The sequence below is a fragment of the Gallinula chloropus genome (genome assembly GCF_964237585.1).
Source record: "Gallinula chloropus genome assembly, chromosome: 5".
NCBI lineage: Eukaryota > Metazoa > Chordata > Aves > Gruiformes > Rallidae > Gallinula > Gallinula chloropus.
The window spans coordinates 46,190,737-46,212,547 of record NC_140090.1 but is presented as its reverse complement, the minus strand read 5'-3'; the positions used below and the strand labels follow the sequence as shown (position 1 = coordinate 46,212,547).

General features: G+C 47.0%; 1 protein-coding gene across 1 annotated transcript; it reads right to left on the bottom strand.

Annotated features, from left to right (window-relative positions):
* Window positions 1-357: 357 nt before the first annotated feature.
* TSPAN15 (tetraspanin 15) lies at window positions 358-16,900 on the bottom strand (the record flags this gene model as incomplete). The annotated part of the gene is made up of 8 exons (XM_084265698.1): window positions 358-1,299; window positions 1,785-1,901; window positions 3,226-3,273; window positions 6,109-6,225; window positions 7,628-7,723; window positions 9,327-9,401; window positions 11,500-11,685; window positions 16,805-16,900. 8 exons carry the CDS (start codon window positions 16,898-16,900, stop codon window positions 1,147-1,149), a joined length of 888 nt encoding a protein of 295 aa, XP_084121824.1. The 3' UTR covers window positions 358-1,146.
* Between the last annotated feature and the right edge of the window lie 4,911 nt (window positions 16,901-21,811).

Sequence of the window (21,811 nt, the reverse complement as noted above, 5' to 3'; positions counted from 1 at the left end):
ATATATACGAGGAGATACAAACCAAACCCGTTTCATTCTCACCCTGAATTAGTTTATTTGAAGTGTCATGATAATTAGGTTTTGCATTTTGCCTGCAAGCTTGGCAGGAGCTGGAAAGACTGAAGACGAACGCTCAGGACAACAAAAGCAACAACCATAAAAACCCCAGAGCTCCCAGTGACTTCCCAAGTATCGTCCCTGATCCACTATGGGAAGCCAGTGAGGCACAGACCTTCAGTGATTCTGTCCAAAAAAACAAGCTGCAGCTCTAGGTATCCCTACCTTTTGATCCAGCATTTGAAGGAAAGGCTTAACTTGAATGGGAAAATAAAAAGCACTTTAAACAAAATCTTTGTACATAAAAAAAAATAATTGTTTTTATTGTAACAAGAAAAATAAAATTTAGAAACATCTCAACATACAGAAATCAAAAAAAGTCATAAATCACCTAGTTAATTTAATTTACTAAAGAGGAAAAATACAGTACATGTGAGACTCAAATGTCCTGTTAAGTTCATACAAAAGCCAGACAGTAATAAATCACATTAAAAATATATCAAGCATTACACAACAGATTCAACGTTGGCGTTAACCTCATTATTGAAAGGCACAGAAGACTGAGCAATGCATGTATTCAGCATCACATCTATTACTGTCAGTAAATTCATTGAGATTAGCATTTTTTAAAAAATGCATTAAACACCACGTTTAATATCCACCACATACATCGGTAAGAGAACGTTTTTGGAAGGAGTAAGAAAATATAGTTGGAAAGGACAAACATTGAAACAGAACATCCCAAGACGCAAAGGCTCTAACTAGGAATCTACCTTCAAATCTTTCCAGAATAGTTTTCCCGGCACCATATCACTCGGCAATCACTCAAAACAAAGATCCAATGATCCACAAAGCCCACCTTCCAGCAGCATCGCGATACCACAGCAGCACTGTCGGCAGTGCAGAGGTCTCCTGGCATGCCTTCAGTCTTAAGACACACGGAGGACAACGAAGCTACAGAGGTATCGACAGGCTGCCGACCCACCGCTGGCTGGCCAGTTCATTACACCCGCAGTCTGTAACAGCCGGCGCACACACCAGAAGAGGTGGATTTATCTGTTTTTTTAACAGTATCTGAGGTTCCTGAAGTCACCCTGGGTAACACATGCAGCAGCCGGCTCCAGCAAACTCAGAGGCTGATCTCTCCTGTGTTTCTTCAAAGGGACTCCTGCTCCTCTTCAGCTCGGAGATGATATCTTCCACCCGCGTCACATAAAGCATGGTTAACAACACTCCCAGGAACTGGGAAAGCAAAGGGGCATCTCTAGTCAGACATCACATACTGCTCCTCTCAGCACGCCTTCGACCGATGACACACACGGATGTCGGATACACGGACAGCCATGTGCTATACAGACAGACACAAACTCACGCGGCCGTTTTTCTTTGCGTATAGGGGCACGCAAGCAGATCACTTTTGGGAAGAGCTAACACAGCAGAAGAACTGCCACCCCTGTGTCTTGGAGCGCTGGAAAGTCTTAGACTTTCCAAAGTGTTGGAAAGAGGCTATGAAGAGGAGAGGACTCAGAAGAACCCCAGCAAAACCAAACTAACCCACCAAATCCTGCAACATATTACACACTAAATTACCAGAATGCCACCTCAGCTTATCAATTACAGTTTTAAAAAAATAATATATACATTTATATATATAAAATTAACTAGAGTCAAATGAGATTTTGCCTACCGTAGCAACAAATCAGGTAACACACTGGTCCCCTTCTTACCTGGGGCAGCAATATGCCTAGCAGCAAGGCAGCCATGATGGTATAGTTGTCCAAAAACCAAATAAGCACCGCGTTCGTGCATCCACGGACGTGTATAACGTGCTGAACGCTCAAGCGCTGCGGAACAACAAAGCGGACGTTCAAACGGGCAGCTGCGCTGGTGCAGGGTACAGCAACGTGTGCTCGTTCAAACTCCAGGGAGGCAAATTCGGTCCTCCTTCCCAATCCCTTTACACCCACTGAATTTAACAGAGGGCTCATTGTTAATTCTTCCATCTCTTACTTTTATCTTTAAAAAAAACAACTTCCCCCCCCCACCCCACCACCACCACTTTTCCTAGAAGAAACATGCCCAATTCTTGTTCCAGGCCGCTCGGGAAGTCGAAACTCTGTAGCCTCTCCTCCCTGCTTCCATGCTCAAGGTACATCAGTGGGCAAACAGAAACTACAGGCCACGTGCTTTGCAATAAGACTCTAAACAGGGCAGGAACAAGAGGATTTCGGATTCAGTCCCGCAAGCTGCGCTGCACTGTGACCCCAACCCATAGTTTAGAAAGCACTTGAGGCTGCAAAGGGTCCAGAGTGGATGAATGGGGTGAAGTTAAGCATATGCTTAAGTGCCTCAGGCGTTACAGCCAGGCTGGAGCTGTTAGGTGATTAAGCCATAAAATCAATGAAGCTAAATGAAGACAGGTCATACATAAAGATAGCCGGTAATCCCAAAAACCAACAACTGCAGCTGGCATTGTGTGCCAAGTGCCTCCAACCAGCCAGGAAGAAGCCGCTCTTTTTGACCAACTCTACAAAGCTAAGAGCAGAGAACTAGCTGCAGATCCAATTACCGCTTTACCCCCGCTTAATCACTCTGTAATTACTGCCTTGAGCCAGCAAGTCTCTATGCTGGAGTCACTGAAGCTTTTCCCAAGAGGGAAAAGCAAAGGAGGAGGCTATGTCCCACTCCTGAAGGGAGGAGAGGGCTGCGGACTGGGAAGTCCCACTCCTCTTCCAGGAATCACTAGGTCCACCTTAAAAATAAAACACCCACTACTGGGATATAAAATACTTAGAAATGACTAAGTTGCCTTCAGCAAACTAACTTTTTTTACTCAGGGAGAAACTTTGGCTTTAAGTATTAAAAGCTTTCCCTGGCTCAACACTTGAAAGTATCAGAAGCGTCTTTCCTTGTATTAATTGTCCAATTAGTGTGAGGGAGACAGGTTTCACACATGGCAAGCGAGGAACCACAGAAGATAACACAATCAAGGTTTTATTTTGGGGGGTGGGAGTGTGTGTTTCTATGTATATATGAAAGTTATTTGGGATAAAATGACTCTAACCGCTGATTTAACTGTCTGGTAGATTTATGTATGCAGAAGACAATTTTTTAACTGACCAAAGCACCACCCGTGGCTGTGACAGGGTGGACACTGGTTTACGTTACCTCTTTGTCAATGGTTTTGTATCCACACATAGTGTTGACGATGTCTGTCTGGAAAAGAAAACAACAAAGAGAGACTATGGTAGAAAACACAAATTGCAAAAAAAAAAAGATTTTCACTCTTCTCATGTTCCCCCAGCTCACAGAAAAGCAGGAACAAGGGTCACTCCTCAGTCCAATGCCGATTTTTTCCCAGGGTCAGACTTACACACGTGATTTTAGGGAAATCAGTGCTGCCACTGTATTGCGACACAAGGCATCTGAACCGTATCTAACCAGAAAAAGAAGGGAATTAAACCCCACAGCTAGCTGCAGCGGAGCTGTAAGCCACAGCTGCTTGTACAGGATGAATGTCTGGGTTTAATTCCCAGGCCTTAATAACTCAACACACCTGATTAAGAAAAGCAGGGACTCGCACAGTCGTCACACCATCCGGGTGACAAATTTGAGGTCAGAGATAGCCAAAACCCAAATAACATCCAGTACCACGAATGCTCCCCATGAGCATCTTGCAAAACCAGACCTATTTAATATAATGTATTTTATGTATCTTTATGTATATGTGAATATAACATTTTAAGACACATTAACATGTATTTTTTTTAGAAAAAGGCCAAGTGCTTGCATCCATCACAGACTACCAATGCACTTTCTGTAGCAATTTAGTATTTCCCTTGAGCCCCAAAGCTCCACCAGGCCTGGCAAAACTAAGAAGAAAATACCATCCGCTTGCCGTCCACCCAACAGGAAGCCCACCGGCATCAGACGAAGCCCTCGGGGAAGTAACTGCCAGCAAGGAACTCGCTCATGGCGTTTGATTTTAAGCACAGCATTTGCTAGCAGGGTGTCACAGCACAGGGCAACGGACACAATGGAGGTACGTGCGTTCGAAACAGAGGTTTATAGGCACTGGGGGACTATTTTTTCATCTGTTGCACTAGTGTAAGTTTTCAATAAACGCTCTGACTTGAGAACAGGCTCTTCGGAGCCCCCCCAGCGTGAGCCTGGCTTGTCTTAGCACAAGGTTTTTTCAGAAGACCAGAATCCAACCTCTGACATCAGCCAGAGTTTTCCATGACTACAAAATGCATGAGTAATCACAAACCATATCTGTACTTTTCCAGGACAGAAACCAGTCTGTATTTGGAAGCACTTGTCAAACATACAAGATTTATGCATCTTCTGCTGGGGTGTCTTTTCCCCTCCTCTCCTCCCCCCCAGCCCAAGGCAGCCGGCCATAAGCCAGTGATGTTCAGCGTCATCCTGCCGCGCATGCACCCATGCCCCTTGGACTTCACAAGGCCTGGCGATGGCATCCCAGCGTGGCAAGACCTAACGTAACACAGCATCTTGCTGATCAGCCTACCCTTAAACAGCAAGTTTGCTTATTTTGGGAGCTGTTTTTTAATTTATTACTCAAATAACAAGTTTGCTCGTTATTCTGGGGGCTTCTACCTGTCTTTCAGATAATTGCCCTGAGCTTAGCACTCAGCGGAACAGCTTCATCCCTTCCTCCTCGGCCAACAAGGCAGCATTCAGACAATACACTGTTTTCCTTGCCAGTTTTAATTTTCATTTATCTTATTTTAATTTTTTCCTGCCTGACAGGTTGCATCTGAAGGCCACATCTCTGCTGATGTGCACAGTGGCTGGAAAGCCACCCTGGCATTACTAGTCGCCCATTACCGCTACGCTTACACCCTTGCTACAGCTTTATCTCCACATCCGCCAACTAACCTTCCAAAACAAGACTTCAGCGGAGAGGTGAGAGCTACAGGAAAACAAACAACAAGCAGCATTTTGAACGACCCTGAAAACAAATAAAGCGCCAGATTGTTCTTCCCTAGCCAGCTCCGTCTTCCTTTACCATCAACTGAGGACAAAATCCTGAGCCCTTTCTTCTGCTCAGCGTGGCTGTGGCTCAGCAGATGCTGTTTTCGACCTTCTTCTTCTCACACACCTTAAGACTTACAGCGCAACCGTTGGCTTTCAGCTTTCATTTCTGAGGATCAATCACAGCCCAGCGCAGATCTAAACAGAGCTGTAACTGCATAAGCACACGTAACAAGCACCTCCATGTTTTATACACGCTTCTCAGCAACACCTAGCAGGATTACTGCCGCAATTACTGCATTTACTCACCCTTTTTTTTAATAAACATTGAAAGGGCAGCATGTAACAAAGCACTGGCGGGCTATCCATCACGAGCTCTGCTGTGTCTGGCTCTTCCTTGTACCCAATTTTCCTACCTCACATCCAGACCAAAGACCAAAACCCAGCAAGGCAGGAGCTGCCCACCCTGGTTTTATGTTGAGGGACTGTGGGTCAGCACTGCATCCGTCCCTCAAATGAAGGGCGGTGAGGCAAAACCACCGGAATTTATATGAATAGTGTTTACATGGACCTTAGCACCCACCGCCAGCACCAGTTAACACCCGCTCATCCAAGACTGAGAAACTGGTCCAGACTCCATCTGACAGGGTATGCTTCCGGGGAAGATTTTTAAGGATGGGGGAGGACAGAGCCCACCAGGATGCACTTGTCCCAAGGTTGTTTTCCTGCATTTCTGGATTATTCTAGGTAACAGTGTCATTCTGTTGGTTTTTAATTCACCCAGCAGCTGGTGCACATCACTCCAATTCCCCCCCCCACCCAGCCTGCAGAAGGAAACGGGGCCCAGGTTTCCTGGCAAAACCTCAGGGAAAACACCCGCACAACTGACCTTTAAGCAGCTCTGGACCAGGCAAGCTGGATCCACAGCTCCCACTTTTGGGAGGGACCTGTTTTCCTTTGCTTCTTTCCCCAGACTTTCTAAAGTAAGGTACTTCTTTGAGCCGACGCCGATGAACCAGCAGAGAGGAGCGATGCTGAGGTGCCAGGACTTACCTTGTTTACAATGCAGCAAGTGTAGGGCACCCCACAGGCCAGCGGTCCTGGCGCCGCACAGCTGTGGTACACGTTTTGTGACCAGTCCTTGTAATCTTCCCCACCACAGCACTTAAACTGATAAAAAGACATAAAGGCAAAGGGGAGGCAGAGGTGGGGGGGGAATATTGACAAATCATATGTTAACAGAAACTCTTCTAATAAGTAGAAAACAAAGTAAGAGAAAGAAAAAAACCCACCCTGTCTTTTTTCTCCCTGTCATTCCATTAACAAGGCACATACGAACATCTGTGATAGATACAACTGGAAAGAATTAAAGACACGGGTAGCATCTCTCCCTCACTCACTGAGCTCACTGGCAGAGCAAAGTACTCAGTGCTAAGTTCCACCTCACATCTTTTCCGAGTTGGAAAATTATCTTTTCAGGTCTGGACATCGTGGAGCAATGCTCTTACATGCACTCCATCTCAAGCTGGAATACACCTCTTCAGTTTTATTAAGGATCATGCCTGCATTTCTAAATAAATCCAAAAGACAAAAGTGTTGCTACAAGGTATAAAAAAAACCCAAACCCCAATCTCACATTTTGGGTAGAATTCAGTAGAACTGAAATCTGGCAAACAGACACTGTAAGTTTACACTGACCTAATACCAAATACTCACTTCACGTGTTGAACGCAGGGAAAAGCAGCAGTTGATTTAATCACCAAAGCCTATACTCGCTGTACATGCACATAATTATGGGCAGTGCACGGAAACTTTAAAGCATCGTGAAGTCTAATGACAGAATTTCCTCGGGACGGTTGGCTTCTGACAGACTTTCCATGCTAACTCTGTTTTTCAAAGCAGGCTGCCATCTCCATAACGATGTCATAAAACACACATATCACTTCCTAAGTTAACTTTTTCTCTTTTTGGTGATTTTGTTTAAGCGTTATTTGGCATGGTAACTGACATCACATTCCTGAAGGTTTTTCTGCTGCTCCCACAGTCCTGATCTAGGCTCAACACAGTTTCTGACTTTTAATTACAGGTTTATACCCTGAAAATATAATGGCCTGGGTTCCAACACCCTAATGGCCACCTTATTTCTCTTTATCCAGTACCTCCTGTTAAGAAGATGCTTTTGACTGTCTTGGACCAGCCAGCAGCAACACCGAGCACAAAGACTTGGGTGGAATTTAGCCTGGATTTGGCCAGCTGTGGGAGTCCTACAAGCCTACATGTTTGCAGGATCTTCAGCGTTCGAATCGTGTACCAAGGCAAAAGATGTCTTGCAGTGTTTTAGAGAGTTTCAAATGCCAGCTGGGATGCTGGATGAGCCCAGACCAGAGCGATGCTGTAACATATGATGCCTGAGATCTCATCTGCCTCATCAATAAGAATTTGAGTATCACATCACTGAGAGATTAAAAAAAAATAATCAAAGCTGTCGCCCAGGACTTATAACATCTCAGCAGTGAATTGCCAAAGGGGGGAAATAACCCACCAAAACCAGGCAAAAAAAACCCCAACAAACCCGCTTTTGAACAGAATCCATGATGTTCTTGAAGTCTAGATCATCATAGTAATTCTCGATTCCTCTTCTAATGTTATGGTTCAAAAAGCTGATTGTCTAGAAGGCAGAAACAAAGCAAGATTAATGGGTTACATGTGCTGAAACAAAATTAAAAGGTCAGGTTAAAGTGGCAAGTGTCATTGCTGAGCACAAGAAGATAAGGTGCTCGGGTTTTTTTTCCATTTCCCCTTAAGAAGCAACAAATACCAGTTAAAATCCAACCCCAGCTAACAGTGCAACACCCCTCCAGGGCCCAAAACTAAGCCCAGTATTCAAGGTGTGGCCTCACCAGAGTTGAGTACAGGGGGATGATCACCTCCTGGTCCTGCTGGCTATGCTATTCCTGGTGCAAGCCAGGATGCCATTGGATTTCTCAGCCAGCTGGGCATACTGTTGGCTTATGTTCAGGCGACTGTCAACCAACACCCTCAGATCCTTTTCCACTGTGCAGCTTTCCAGCCATCCTGCCCCATGCCTGCAGCGTTGCCTGGGATTGTTATGACCAAAATGTAGCACCCAGCACTCGTCTATGTTGAACTTCATCCCACTGGCCTCTGCTCATTGATTCAACCTGTCCAGATCCCCTCTGGAGGGCCTTCCTACCCTCTGGTAGTTTGACACTTCCCCCCAATTTGGTGTCACTTGCAAACTTATTGAGGGTGCACTCAATTCCCTCATCCAAACCGTCAATAAAGGTATTAAAGAGGATGAGCCCTAGCACCAACCCCCAGGGAACACCACTTGTGACTGGTTGCCAGCTGGATTTAACTCATCCCCTGCTCTCACAGGTCAAGTCTGCGATTCTGGTCCAGTGTGGAGAGAGAACATAATACCACTTCAAAATAACAATGCGTTGTTATTTTTTAAATATTTTTTTTAAAGCTTTTTTTTTCTAAAACTTTAAATAACATCCGTAGCATGGAACACATCACTTCTTTTTGTGGAAAGGAGATCCATAGGATTGGGGTGGAGAATGAAGAGGTCCCGTTATTCAGCATCTCCTTTCAAAGCTTGTATTTTGCCAGATGAGGAAAAAAAAATAAATAAAAATCAAAGCATAGAAACCTAGTGCTAGCCACAATGAACACAATTATGTTTTAAAACATTTCCAACGGGAAAAAAACCAAAATTAGTCTGCTGCTTTCTGCTCAGAAAAATTGCAGGTTTTATAGTTACAGCACGCTTGTAAACAATGGGGTCTGCTACAGGAATCACTTATGTTGCTTAGGGATGTGAGCAGGGAAGAGCTGTCCTTTAAAACATGTCCTTAAAATTAAAACATTTTGGCTGCTAAAAAAACCCCAACAAACTCATCTGGAAACGTCCCAGACCAGCAGTCTGAGAGTCAGGTGGCAAAAGAGAAGAAAGCACATTGCAAAGTATGAAGGGCTGGAAAGTCATTTTCCCTGTATTGCACATCCTCAGCAAAGAGATTTTATCCCAATTCTTTAATCCAGAAGTCATGCCCAGAACGGCTGGCCAATCCCATGCATCCCCAAACCTGGAAAGCCCTGAGAAGTCTGGACCTTTCTTCAGACCTCCACCAATTAGTGCTGAGGTGGCACTTCAAACACCATTTATGCACTCAGCGGCACAGCAGTAACATCACGGATGGTGAGCAATGTCCTTGGTGGTCACCACCTAAACACAAGCAGCTCACCTGGTTTCTGAAGATCAGAGCCACCACGCCACCAACCAGTTCAATCATCAAGCAGAGGCCGAGAATGTACATGAACTGCAGGGAAAAAAAACCCAACCAAGAATTGGAAGCGAGTCCTTAAACAGAACAAACCCAAATTGCTCTTTTGGTGAGTGTCCTTAAGCACGTAACGTCCAACTGCCAGCATCCTCGGCTTCCCGCGCGTGAGATGTCATTGTCAAGAAAGATGTAAAATAAGTTATGTAATATAAGTAATGTAAGACGTAATATAAGTTATGGTTATATAAAACATAAAATCATCACTTTGCTCTCATTAAACTGTCCGTATCATGAGGAAGGCTTTTTTCCCTCAATTGGGGGTTGCCCAACTGGCAAACACATGTTGGGTTTCTTTTGCTTTGAATAGACTCAAGCCTGATAGATGCATTCCTTTCATCATGACAAGGTGCTTACAGCCTCCCAAACCACACCAAGCAGGGCTTCATGCTTCCTCTGGAACTAGTACTTACCCGCTAACTTTCATTTCTTGGGGAAAGCAGTGCTTTTAAGATAACCCAAACCATTCTGTGCTGAATCACTGGTGTTAAACCGAAGCGAAATTCTGGCTCTGTACCTTGCAGTGTGTTGTTTCAGAAGAGGGAGGGAACTGAGCTCAGATGCTGCATGATGGGCACTAGCAGGACTTAAACGGCTCAGCACTAAGAAAAATTACAGCTGCTAGCTCTCGATTTATTCGGGCTGCATACCAGGCTGGCAAATACACGCGCGAGCACAACATATGCATTTGTGACGAGCTAGCAAAGCAGATGCAAAGCAGGAATGAGGTGGAGAAATCCACGGCAGCATTGTGAGGTAACTGTGACGTGCCAGTGCTGGAAACACTACTGTAACCCAAAGGATTCTTTAGGCACAAGAATTTGGGTCTGCTTCCTAATGGCATACGGCAACGGGAGGGAAGTTTCAAATCCCTCATCTGAATATAACCTCTTGGACTAAGGCTCTGCCCCAAAAGCTGGTTTCTGCTTTCAATACCTGTTATCAGGGTCACAAATTCACCGGACAGATATCTTCTCTTTGCTAAATCTGACATCAGCCTGGGGACTTTCTTCATTTAAATGCCCTCCCACCACATCCCCGGGTGGGGGAAGACGACACACTACAACACTCAAAGAGAAAGAAACCACTAACACTGATCAGAGCCTCAGTAATATTTTGGCACTATTTCAAAAGCCACAGTCACCTTTTGGTTTGTCCTACATAACGCATCACATGTATTTAGCACTTCTGTAGACTGAACTGAGGGGAAAAGCTATGTTTTCACACTTTATTTCTAATTAGTTGTACATGTAACTTCCATTTGCAACCACAGCACTGTACCAGAACTTCCCTAAAACTTACCCTTTCAGGGGCACGAGAGGCAAAAAACAACTTGGGCCCTTTCGTTTCCTCCTTAGGGCCTTCTCTCAAAGCCCCGTGGTGCAACAAGCCTGACATCGTAACGTGTGTTCCTCCCTCTCTCTGCTCTATCTCGCTTCCCAGGCAAAGGCAGACAGAGCCCATGCACTGCCAGCCTGATGGACATCAGCTCAAGCCAGGGTTTCTTTCTCTAGCAACTTCCTCTGGGTTGAAACGAGAAGTATTTGGAGAACCGTCAGAGACCACATCTCATCTCAATGCTCAATGTCTCAGCAAGGAGTGGGACAGCTGCAGGAAACCCCCACTCCCCCATGCTGTACAGATGGGGAGAGGCTGTGGCCAGACTTGTGCCAAAGGAGAAAAACGATCTCCTCTCCCTCCAACACACCACGGTGTGGCCAGGGCAGAGAAAGAGCAGGCACCGCGGTGTACCAGGGTAGTGTCAAATGGTATGTCAACAGCCACGGTTGTGCAAGGCCCATGCCAGCCAATGAAAATTCAATATGCCTGGTTGTCCTCTGTAAAGCCCTTAACCTGCTTCCTGATGGTCTCCTCAGCGCCGGGCTCTGACCCTCGCCTCTCCCGGCACTGGGAGGACCAAACACCGCTGGCTCCCTTCCTTGACGGAGGGACATCTGCATGTCGTGGCTGCCGTAAAGCAGTTCCAGGTTTAATTAGAACAAAACCCAAAGGTGACTTCTTGTTAAGATCCTGAAGAGCAAAGGCAATGAAGAATAAACCCCACAACAGCACTTACCGCGTTAAGAAGGCGGAAATTGTCTCTTAAAGAAGCCAGTACACCCACGAATGAGACCACGAACATTATAATACCCAGAAGTATTAAAATAATTGCCGGGGCTAGAAAGGCACTTTCCAGAGTCTTGTACTGCTGCCTCTCCGCTTCTGCATAAATCCCGACGGCAAGGATAACAGCGCCGATCACCTGGAACAGAACAAGAGAAGGGCACAGATGTTACTCTTTCTCCCAGGACACACAGGGATGCTGTCTGCTGAGCACAGGCCGACCAGCGACTACGCGCTCCAGGGTTAACAGCGACGAAACACTAATATCAGGAGTAAGGATTTTAAAAAGCCTCAAAAGATGGAAGCAGAAAAAATCCAAGATGGAACAAAAAAAAACCCCAAAACAAACAAACAAGCAAAAGAAGATATTTGCCCCTTTCAAAAATATATTTAAAAGTTTTCAAGTTCTGGAAGTTGTGAAATTCTGTATCACATCACTGGTTGATACTGAATTTATTACTCATCTGAGACCACCTATATTACACAAGCCAGCAAATGCCACAGCACTAATATTGCTCTTTCCTGTATCTGTCCGTCCTTCTCTCTCTTTCTGTATGTATATGTGCATGTAGAGATATGTCCCTTCCTACCACTTCCCATCACATTCAGGCCCAGTGACTATGGCCAGGTGCACCCCACACCTCCACCCCACTCCTGCCATGGGGGGAAAGCGCGCCAGATTAAAAAAAATTAAGCAACAAATCCCAAAACCCACGAGTTTGAGATGACATCACTTCCTTGAGCACTACCAGATAACGCTGGCAGGCGAAGCAAGGAGTGATGGCATTTCATTTAACAAGCTGTTTCAACAAAATAGTTGGAGGGATGTCAAAATAATTTGGTATTAAAGCTATGGCTTGCTGCAAGTCACTTTGAATAATGCTGAATTTGGGGGGGGGATAAAAAAACTAAATCACGCTTAATCACAGAAATAACAGTCGAAAAAAACCCTCACTGCCAACTCCAACAGCCAGGCATGTCCTCAGGGAAGAGCCTTGATTCAAATCAACCATTTCAACAATCTGATAAACAGCATCCCCCCTTTTCTGACCCAACATTTCCACAGGAGCCCCACATCTGCTCCCCAGCGGTGAGGAGAGCACCCTTCATTACACAAGGCTTCCAGGTATTGCACAGTGTAACCCAGAGAAAGGCCCAGACAGACACACGACACAGGCCCACAATCTTGCGACTAAATGGTTGAAATATTTACTTTAATATCTTAAAATAAACCACCTTCACTTTCTACAGGTGAGAACAAAACCCACAAAAGGGGTGGTGTGAGGAATGGCACCAGAGCCATCACTTGAGAAAGGGAAAAACATCCAAAGGGTTCACCCATTACAAATAAATACACCAAAGGTCTTTAAAAAGCAACTTAAAACCTCACAAAGCCAAATCTGGGGTAATTCCCCCTCTGGGAAACTAAGATGTTGCACTCATCATGGAAGGCCAGACGAGAAAACAAGATGGAGAGACAACAGGTACCCAAATCTACCATTTGTACGCTTCTACTGGAAAATGGTGACTGCGGGGAAGGGGGGTTGGTACCAAGAGCTCAGTTTGTAGCCTTAGCTTTGTCCTTTGAAAAAAAATTTAATCATTTGGGTAGTAATTTATATGTTTATTTTAAAGCAGAAGGCAATGTAAAACAGTATGAAACGTTAAATCGCAGCTATAACAACCGAGGAAAGAATCTCTGAACCGCAGAAAACGATCAGAGATTATAAAATCAGTGACTCTACATATATATATATATATATACATGCGAGTCAGAATTTCTCTGTTTATTTGTAAAAAATAATAATTAAATTCTTAACCCCAAAACCCTAAAAAAACCCTAAAAAAAACCCTGATGCTTTTGTGCCCAAGCTGTATTTACCCTGCTCAAAAAGTAGAGGGTAATACAACTTGCCGGCAGACTCTCCAGCAAGCACTAAAGCATCGGTAACAAGCTCAACACTTGTCTAGTAGGTTCTTTATCCTGAAAATTTAAAAATATAAATAATTTTTTAAGAATAGACATAAACCACAGGTTTTTATTAAAGCTTGACTGGGAATTATCTGAATTTCAGAAATGTTTAGCTTCATGACTAGAATGTTTAACAAAAGTGTCTTTTTGGTTTTTTTAGCCACAGGGTTTTTGTCAACAAAACATTCCAGATTTTATGTTTTGTTTTAAAGATCCAAAGGTGCCTGTGAGCAGAAATAAAATGATGCGCTTCCATTTTAAGAGCCCCACAGACACATACAGCAATCTTTCATATATAAATATATGAAATATAGATACATATCTGTGTATCTATATTTTTATATTCATATCTATATCTTTATAGATATAAATATCTTCATTGTCTTCCATTCAGAAGCAGACCGAGCTACTTGCTCTGGAAGGCTTCAGGATATCACCCATCAAAACGATGCCACCTCCCCCAAGAAGAGATCTACAAAATACCCCCATAATAAAGTTGGCAATCCTAACCGAACAGCTCTGCGAAGCTCTGTGTGTGGGCAGAAGGCACGTGCCACAGGAGGCAGGGAGGCTTCACACCACATCCAGTGGCATCGCTGTTGTGCCAGGGGAAAGGAACCAGCTAACAAATGAAGGAAAAAAACCCCAACCTTGCATCTGCCTGTCACACACCCAGCACACACATGCATCTCTAGTTTTATGCGGATTTTGAAGCATAAAGAACCATTACACAGGGTGGGGGTGAAACACAAGCACACACAATGAAAATCCTCCTTCCCTACGAGCAGGATTTGTGCTTTTATTGTACTTTTAAATTATTATTATTAAAGCATTTAATACAAATCTTTTAAACCTTTAACACAGTCAAACTGATAGCAGCAATCACGTACCCCGAGGAGATGTGCTAACATCATCCCAGCTGTGCCTCTTCCCCCTTCCTGTGACCAGAGTTTGGGGACGCCACTTTTACGTAGGTAGAACACAAACATACGTGCTGTTTACATCCTGCATCCCTCCCAACAGCTCCCAGTTTGGCAACATGCGCTATGTCCGCCGGAAAAAATGACTGGCCTTGACTAGTGCTAAATGAGCGTCCATCAGCAAATACCAGGGACTTTCTCTGGGGCTTTTGCATGCACAGAAGTTGTTTTCCCAAGAGAAAGAAAAAGCGTTTATTTCTGGGGTAGCGATTTTAACCCTGTATTTCAACAAATGCTTCAACAAAGCGCCCGCGCAACGAATGGCGCGGCCTGTTTAAAACACCGGGCGCTGTTTTGGCCGGGCGAGGGAAGATAAAAATCACATCGCAGCCTCCTTCACCAGCAAAACAGCTGCTGGGAAAAGCCACGGCAACAGGGGCTGGGATTTAATAAATAAATGAAAAAGAGCACCCCAGATGCCATGGGAAAACGCACCAGCGACAGGGCCCGCAGCAAACACCCCCTCCCACACCCCCAGCGATGCTTTTGTTCTCTTGCTGCCTTTGGATAAGGTCAGGGTTTAGTTTCTGGGGAGTTTAAGTGATCCCAGGGATTTGAATCTGGGTGTTTATCGCTTGTAAACGTACCAGAGGAACGGAAGGAGCAGGGAGGAAACCTCATCGTGTAAGTCAAAGCCCCCAAAAAGCAGCAAAAGAGCACAAAGCACCCCATGCTTGTGCCAGCCAAGGCTCCGCAGCCAAAATTTACTCCTCTTTACACCAATTTAAAAACAAAAGAGAAAGAAGACAGGAAGCCTACTGCAGCTAAAGGCAGAAGCTGACCGCTGATGCTTACAGCTAACGAGATCTACTTCACCAAGCTAGAATCAGAGAAACCCCCGCGCTGTACCTCACACAATACAAGCATGCGTTTGCCCTGAGCATCGGGAGAATGCTGCCTAGCACGTCCCAAAAGCCCCGTCCTTCCCCTGCCTGCAGCCCCCGTCGCCCTCCTGCCACCTCCTCGGCAGAGTAGCGACGCTGACGCTGAAGCACTCGGTTATAAACAAGGGCAGAGCATTGAAAATCCAGGGCAAGCAGCTACAAAGAGCAAATAAAAGAGGCTTTGTCTTCCAGGAACACGCGGGGGATTATTTCAGAGGGACCCTTTTTCTGCTTGCAGATTCATTTTTACATCCCACCAGCGACGGCCTTTGCTGGCAGTGGAAACCGCTGAGTAGGCAACATGAACGGTCCTTCACAGAGGATATGCTGCACACAAAATAAAGGCGGGGGGGGAGGGGGGTAGCTTTAAAAAATAACACAACAAATGTCCCTTTCTTGAAAGTGACACCTGCAGAGTAGCTGCTGGGGAGTAACGCCAGAAACTTGAGGAGCCTAAACCCAAGGGCTTTCCTTGTAAGACAGGTGGAAGATATCTGGGATCCCAAAAAAGTTTGAATTACACTCAAACGGGGTGCATTTCAATTTAATTGTTTCTTCATCCCCAGATCATAGCTTTAACCAGACACCTCCTGTCAGACCTGGTGCACCTGGACATCTGCTGAACTACGCAGAAAGCTTTACACACCCACCTTGCAAACTCCAGGTCCACTAAGACAGAAACACCAACCAGCAAAACAAGAGCTTAAGTGGCATTTAAACGGATGGGGCCAGAAAGAAACCCCACCTAAGCATCTCACACATCGACTAGTACAGCCGGACAGCATCAACCCAGTATCCTGGAGCCCGAAAAAGCCCTTTATAAAGTCACAGTCCTCCGGAAGAGCCCCGATGGCTCCTTGCAGCCTAGGAGGTGTCTGGTCTGGGCAAACTGAGAGGTCAGTGGCAATCCTTCTGCACCAAAGGCTGGGACTCTATCGCTTTCAGCAGGTGGCGTGTGGGTTTTATCTGGCACCTGGCCGACGACAGCACGCGTGGCACGCCTTTAAGTTGTAAAGCTTCACGGTATCATTCAGCCGAGGCCGAAGAAAGGAATCATACAAGGATGACTGCCTTTGCAGGGCAAAGGTTTTATGCGCCCAGCTCCCCCCGAAGAAAAAGCAGGGCCTTTAGATAGGCGCTAGTGATTTTTAGCTGCCGGAATTCCCACCCCCGCAGGTCCCCATCCGCCAAAACCAGTTTGCCGGTCCCTAGGGACGGCCGGGGAGCTACACCCCACAGCCGCGGGCGTGCCAAGTGCCGGCTTCAGCAACGAAGCGTTAATTACCGCACACCCCCTCCACCTCCCCAGGAAGCCTTGCACACCCCCGCTGCCCGGCAAAACACCCCCCACCCCGCCCCGCCGGGGGTGCGCTGCCGCCCCCCTCCCCGCAGCCCCACGCGTGGGCAGCCGCCGCCCCTCACCCAGAAGGTGAAGGCGTAGATGACGAGAGTGAACTTGAGGCAGTAGTAGGACAGCCTCCCGCAGTACCGCACTTGCTCCGCGTCCCCCGACGCCATCCCTACCGCCCCACAGCACCTGCTGCCGCCGCCGCCGCACGTCCAGTCCCGTCCCGTCCCTCCCCTTCCCGGCGGCCCCGTGCCTGGGGGAGGGAGCAGCCGCCCCGTCGGGCGGGTCCGGGGCGCCGCCGCTTCCGGGAACGGGACCGGTGCTGGGGAAACGGGAATGGTGGTGGTGGGGAATACGCGAGCGGGCGGCCGGGGGTGACACGGCGAAAGCCAAACACCACGGGGAGGGGCGGCAGGGGGGCTGTCGGAAGCCGGAACACAAAGCGCCGAAGCGCTCCCGGCGTTGTCTTTTCCCTTCCCTTCTCTTCCCCCTCCCCCACCTCGCCCCCCCCCTACCCCCCAAGCCCCCTCCCCCGCTGCTCCCCTCCTCCCCGGTTCCCTTCGAAAACGCCTCGCTGCCGAGGGCTGTTTGGTTGCCAGCTAACCCCCACGGCAGGGAAGAAGATAGACCCACCACGACTCAAGCGACCATCTCAGCCTGCTGCCGGAGATGCTCCCCAGCCCTCTGTGATTTGCTGGGGCCGGGGTGGGGGGGGGGACACACAAAGAGACGTAGGTGGGTGTCTGGGCGCCGGTTGGGCGCTGGGTTGGTGGCTGGGCGTACGTAACCATCGCGAAGCAGAATCCCTGCTCTCCACAGCGGCACGATTAAGCAATACCCGCGCTATTCACCTTTCATTACGACACGGGGGCCATGGCACGCTCAAAGAGGGTCGTATCCTGCAAGTAACACCATGCAAGTGCAACCGTGAACAGGGTGTGTGTTGCCCCTGCCGTATTTCCTGCCCACAGCCTGGGCAGCGGGTCAGTGCTGGGTCTTGCACAGCGATCCCAAACCACAAGCGCTATCAGTGCCCACGAGATGAAATAACCCCTTTCAAGTTCCCAGCGCCACAACCCTGTCCCATAAAGGACTTTAAAAAGTCCATTGAAAATGGCAGACAAGTGTGGCAGTGTTGGTTGTGGCACCCTGGCCTAGAGCAGAGACAGACAGCATCGAAAATCAGCAACCTGGCATCAGAGAAGATGAAGCAGAGCAGCATCTATTCTTAAACTGATCTTTAAGAGACCACAGAAAACCTCTGAGCTGAGAATCGAAAGCAGTGTTAAGCAGCCAGCTGCCCATCATTTTGTTAGGTACATACGATAAACCAGTAGCTGCCACCAAAATCCCCCTTCAGAAAGCCTAAAAAAAGCCCTCAAAAAAGTATTCCTGGATGATTCTATTATAAAAAGTGCCAAGCTCTGCTGCTAGGAAACAACCAACCCAGCCAAGGTCTCTGCCACCAACAGAACAGCCAGTCACCTCTTACCTTGCTGAGAATAATACACAATACGAGGTCTTTGAGTGTCCCTCTTCTAAAACATGAACAACTTCAGCTTTGAGACCAGTTTGCAAAGGCCCCTCGTGCTTACCAATGGTGTGGCAGGCTGGAAATCACATCATGTACCACGTGAGCGCTGGGAACTGGAGTCTGCCACATGTTCCTGGTGTCTCACAGGCACACCAAGAGACACATCTCTGTCACTTACACTTTTTCCTTATGTAATTAAAGAAAGGCGTTATGGTTTGAGTTCCCCGATGTCTTACCTCATCATTCAAGCTCTGATTTCTGCAAACAGAATCTCAGGGCACGACTGCCCAGATGGGGAAGCTGATGGAAAGGAGTGTCTGTTTTCCTGTGGTCTTCACTCTGAACTGAGCCAATTTGGCAAAACAAGTCCCTGTTCTGAAGCTGCACGAAAATAATTGAATAATCCTTTTACTTGTCTGAGTCCCAGACTTTGTCTGGATGATGGAATGGCAAGATTTCTGGATGTGTAGTTTAGCAGCAAGTGATGGTTTAAAGCAAAATGTTATGAATTGCCTTGGGGTGCCGAGGGTCCCCCTTGGTTGCCCTCTCCCCACCTCAGCCCGATACAGCTCGGAGTTGTGGGTTTTCCAACCAAGAGCCTACTGTCTCTCTGCCAGCATCGAGGCAGATCGCATGCTGTTAGAGCATCTGCTCTGGTGACCATCCGGTGGCTCAACCAGGGATGGGTTTGTCCATAGTTATGGGTTGGTAGCTTCAGCATTTCCTCCCTCACCTCCAGAGCTACCGAGGTGGTTGTCCAAGGCATGGTAGGTCCCATGGGTGGTCTTTGAAAGCCGTGGTCTGCAGAGCATTTGACCCAGGGCTTTAAGAGATCTGGAGCAGAAAAAGAAAGGGAGCCCGCAGCTAGTGGGCAGAAAGCCCCTCAGCTTTTCAGAGCCACCAGCAGCATCTTTGCTGTTTTCTTCTAGTCCGAGCCTGGCTGATAAAGCTGCAGTCTGGCAACAAGCTCCGTCAGCCAAGGTGGATGCTCCTGGTCCTCAAATCCCCCTCTCACCCTGGACTAAAGGTCTCCCAAATCCAAGTCCAGTGTGCAATACAATTGCCTATATTACCCATGCATTATTCCCCTTCCACAAAATTCACCTTATTGACCCTTCCTGACCCCGCACCTTTTGTTTGCACCTCTCACCTATTCTCAGTCCCGGGATCAGTGACTCAGCACAGCAGTGTTTGGCCTCAAAACAATCCTTGCCCAGAATAAAAACAACAGCAAAACCAGCCAAACCCAAGAGCCCAGCTTATCAGATAGCTCATTTCCCTGATGTAACTCCTCCAAAACCACCAGAGAGGCAGATTTTGCATGTAATCCCAGGCAAGCACAACATTCCTAAGGAATTTGAAGCCTGACTTTATAAAAAAAAAAAAAAAAATGCTCATTGTTTGCAAGTTGAAAGCAGATAGCCACATTGCTGGCCAGGGTCCAGGACCATATAACCTCATCAACGCATAACCAGCAAATGAATGGAAGGGGTGGGTGCATTAGGTGAAAGTTAAGTCCCTGCCGACTTGTATGATGAAATAGGAAAGGCTGGCTGCTTTCCAAGTAGCACCAGGTAAGGGACCGGGGCGGATGATTCTGAAGGCACTGGTGGTGCTTCCTAGGAAACATGGGCAACCCTGGCTGCCTTCAAAGTCAGGCAAGAGAGGTTACGGTTCTGCCACTGAGACACCAAAAAGTGCAGCCCGTTACGTATGTGGGTGTTTACATCCTGCTTTCTGTAACAAAGGGCAACAAAGCACCTCAGCCCCACTCCCAGCTGAACCTATGGAGGGTTTTGCTCAGATTCCCCTTCGTATCTGGAGAGATCTGAGAGAGAGGTGGGGGGAAAAAAAAGGTTAATCTGAAGAACGCTATTAGCTGTTGAACTCATATTTCAGATCACAAACAGCCCTCCTGTGCTGTGTACAGAAAGCGGAAGGTTCATAAGCTGTTTAATGAGGTGTCAGCATGTGAGAAGATATGGACACATGTACTTCTGCAGTTTCTGGGTAGGGAATTACCTGCAGGGAAAGTCCATCACGATGAGAAAGAGATACTACACGTAGTACTACAGGTACTAATTCCTAAAAAACAGCCCTTGTAATACCATGCTCAGGGAAGACCCGCTTTAAAGAATCACTGAGGTAAAGTGATAGGCTAACTGAGGGCTGCCTCTGGAAATTAATGAAGCACTGAGGAGCCCAGGCTGAGCCCATGAAAGGATCCTGAACCGATAAATACTGCCCTGTTACAAAGGAACCTGGCACAGCTACAGCTACTACAGGAGCTGGAAAAATGCTGCCATCCCAGCACGGCATGCGCAGGGGGGAGTTTTTTTTACCTTTAAGTTACATTCTGAATCCTTGAGACAGGTTTTAATAACTGAAAAAAAAGGGTTTTCATACCTGAAACACTTTTGGGCTTCCAGCAGAGCAGGCAGGAGCCAGCGCCGAGTACCCTTTGAAATCTCAGCCTCGACGTGTTGCTTATATTTACGTCCTTACTGCAAAGCTGACAGCAAGCGGGAGCTCTATGCACTGAGCAGAGACAGGGCTCAGGGGTTCCCCTTTCAGGGCTCCTTCTTGCCTGCGTGAGGTCAGAAAGTTTCTACAGCATGCACTAGGAAAGGGGAAAGAAGTGGTCCGGAGTGTGTGTGTGTGTGTGTGGGGGGGGGGAAACGTCCCTCATCCAGCCCCTCAGCATTGTAGAGCATTAGAACTGGGAACTGAGGCTTCTCTGGATGTTTCCTGTGCTAGAGAGCAGCAGGAGAAGGGTCACTGGAGCTCCAGATGAGATCCTGGGTGCCAGCTTCCCACCGAAGCCTTATTAGAAGTCCCAGGCTCAGGTTTGGTCTTCGCCAATGCCTCTTTCCTGGCAGTATTTGTCAGCAACCCTTTGAGACCCGACAGGATATGTTGCCGTAATCTATTTACATTAAATCATACCGAAACCTACTAAACACGGGCAGTCGACCCGCGTTACGTAGGGCATTCACCATTAACTGCAATGCACTTGAAACGTGGATCAGCCTCCTGATGAGCCGTTGCAGGAAGCAATGCCATCTCACTAAAACCACCTTGAATGTACTTCTGTTTTCTTTCTTGCTACGAGAGCTCGCCTGAAGCCCAAGGAGGGTCCTGGTAACACGAGGGAATCTCAAGGCTGGTAAACTGGGCAAAGCAAACCCTGATACCACAGCATGTCCGTTTCGGAGATTATTTTGAAACGAACAGAGAGGGGAGGGGAAGAAAAGGGAAAAAAAAAAAGTAATAAAAAAATTCAAGTCCCACTTTGCTGCGTTTCATTTGATGTCAAATTGGTTGTTTAGTTTTTGCCTGCAAGACTCCACCTCCTCGCAAAGTCCCCTTAAACTCCGAGGAGAATTTATCCCAGTGTGGCTCTCCTGCCTCGCGCTTCACAGTCGCACAGGCAAAGAGCACCAAATGCCCCGCTGCCAGGGATTCAGATACCTGGTGCCTTGGAGTACCACTGCCCTGATAAAGGAGGATTTCCACTTGGATTGAAGTGTGTTCTGGCTTGATGCTT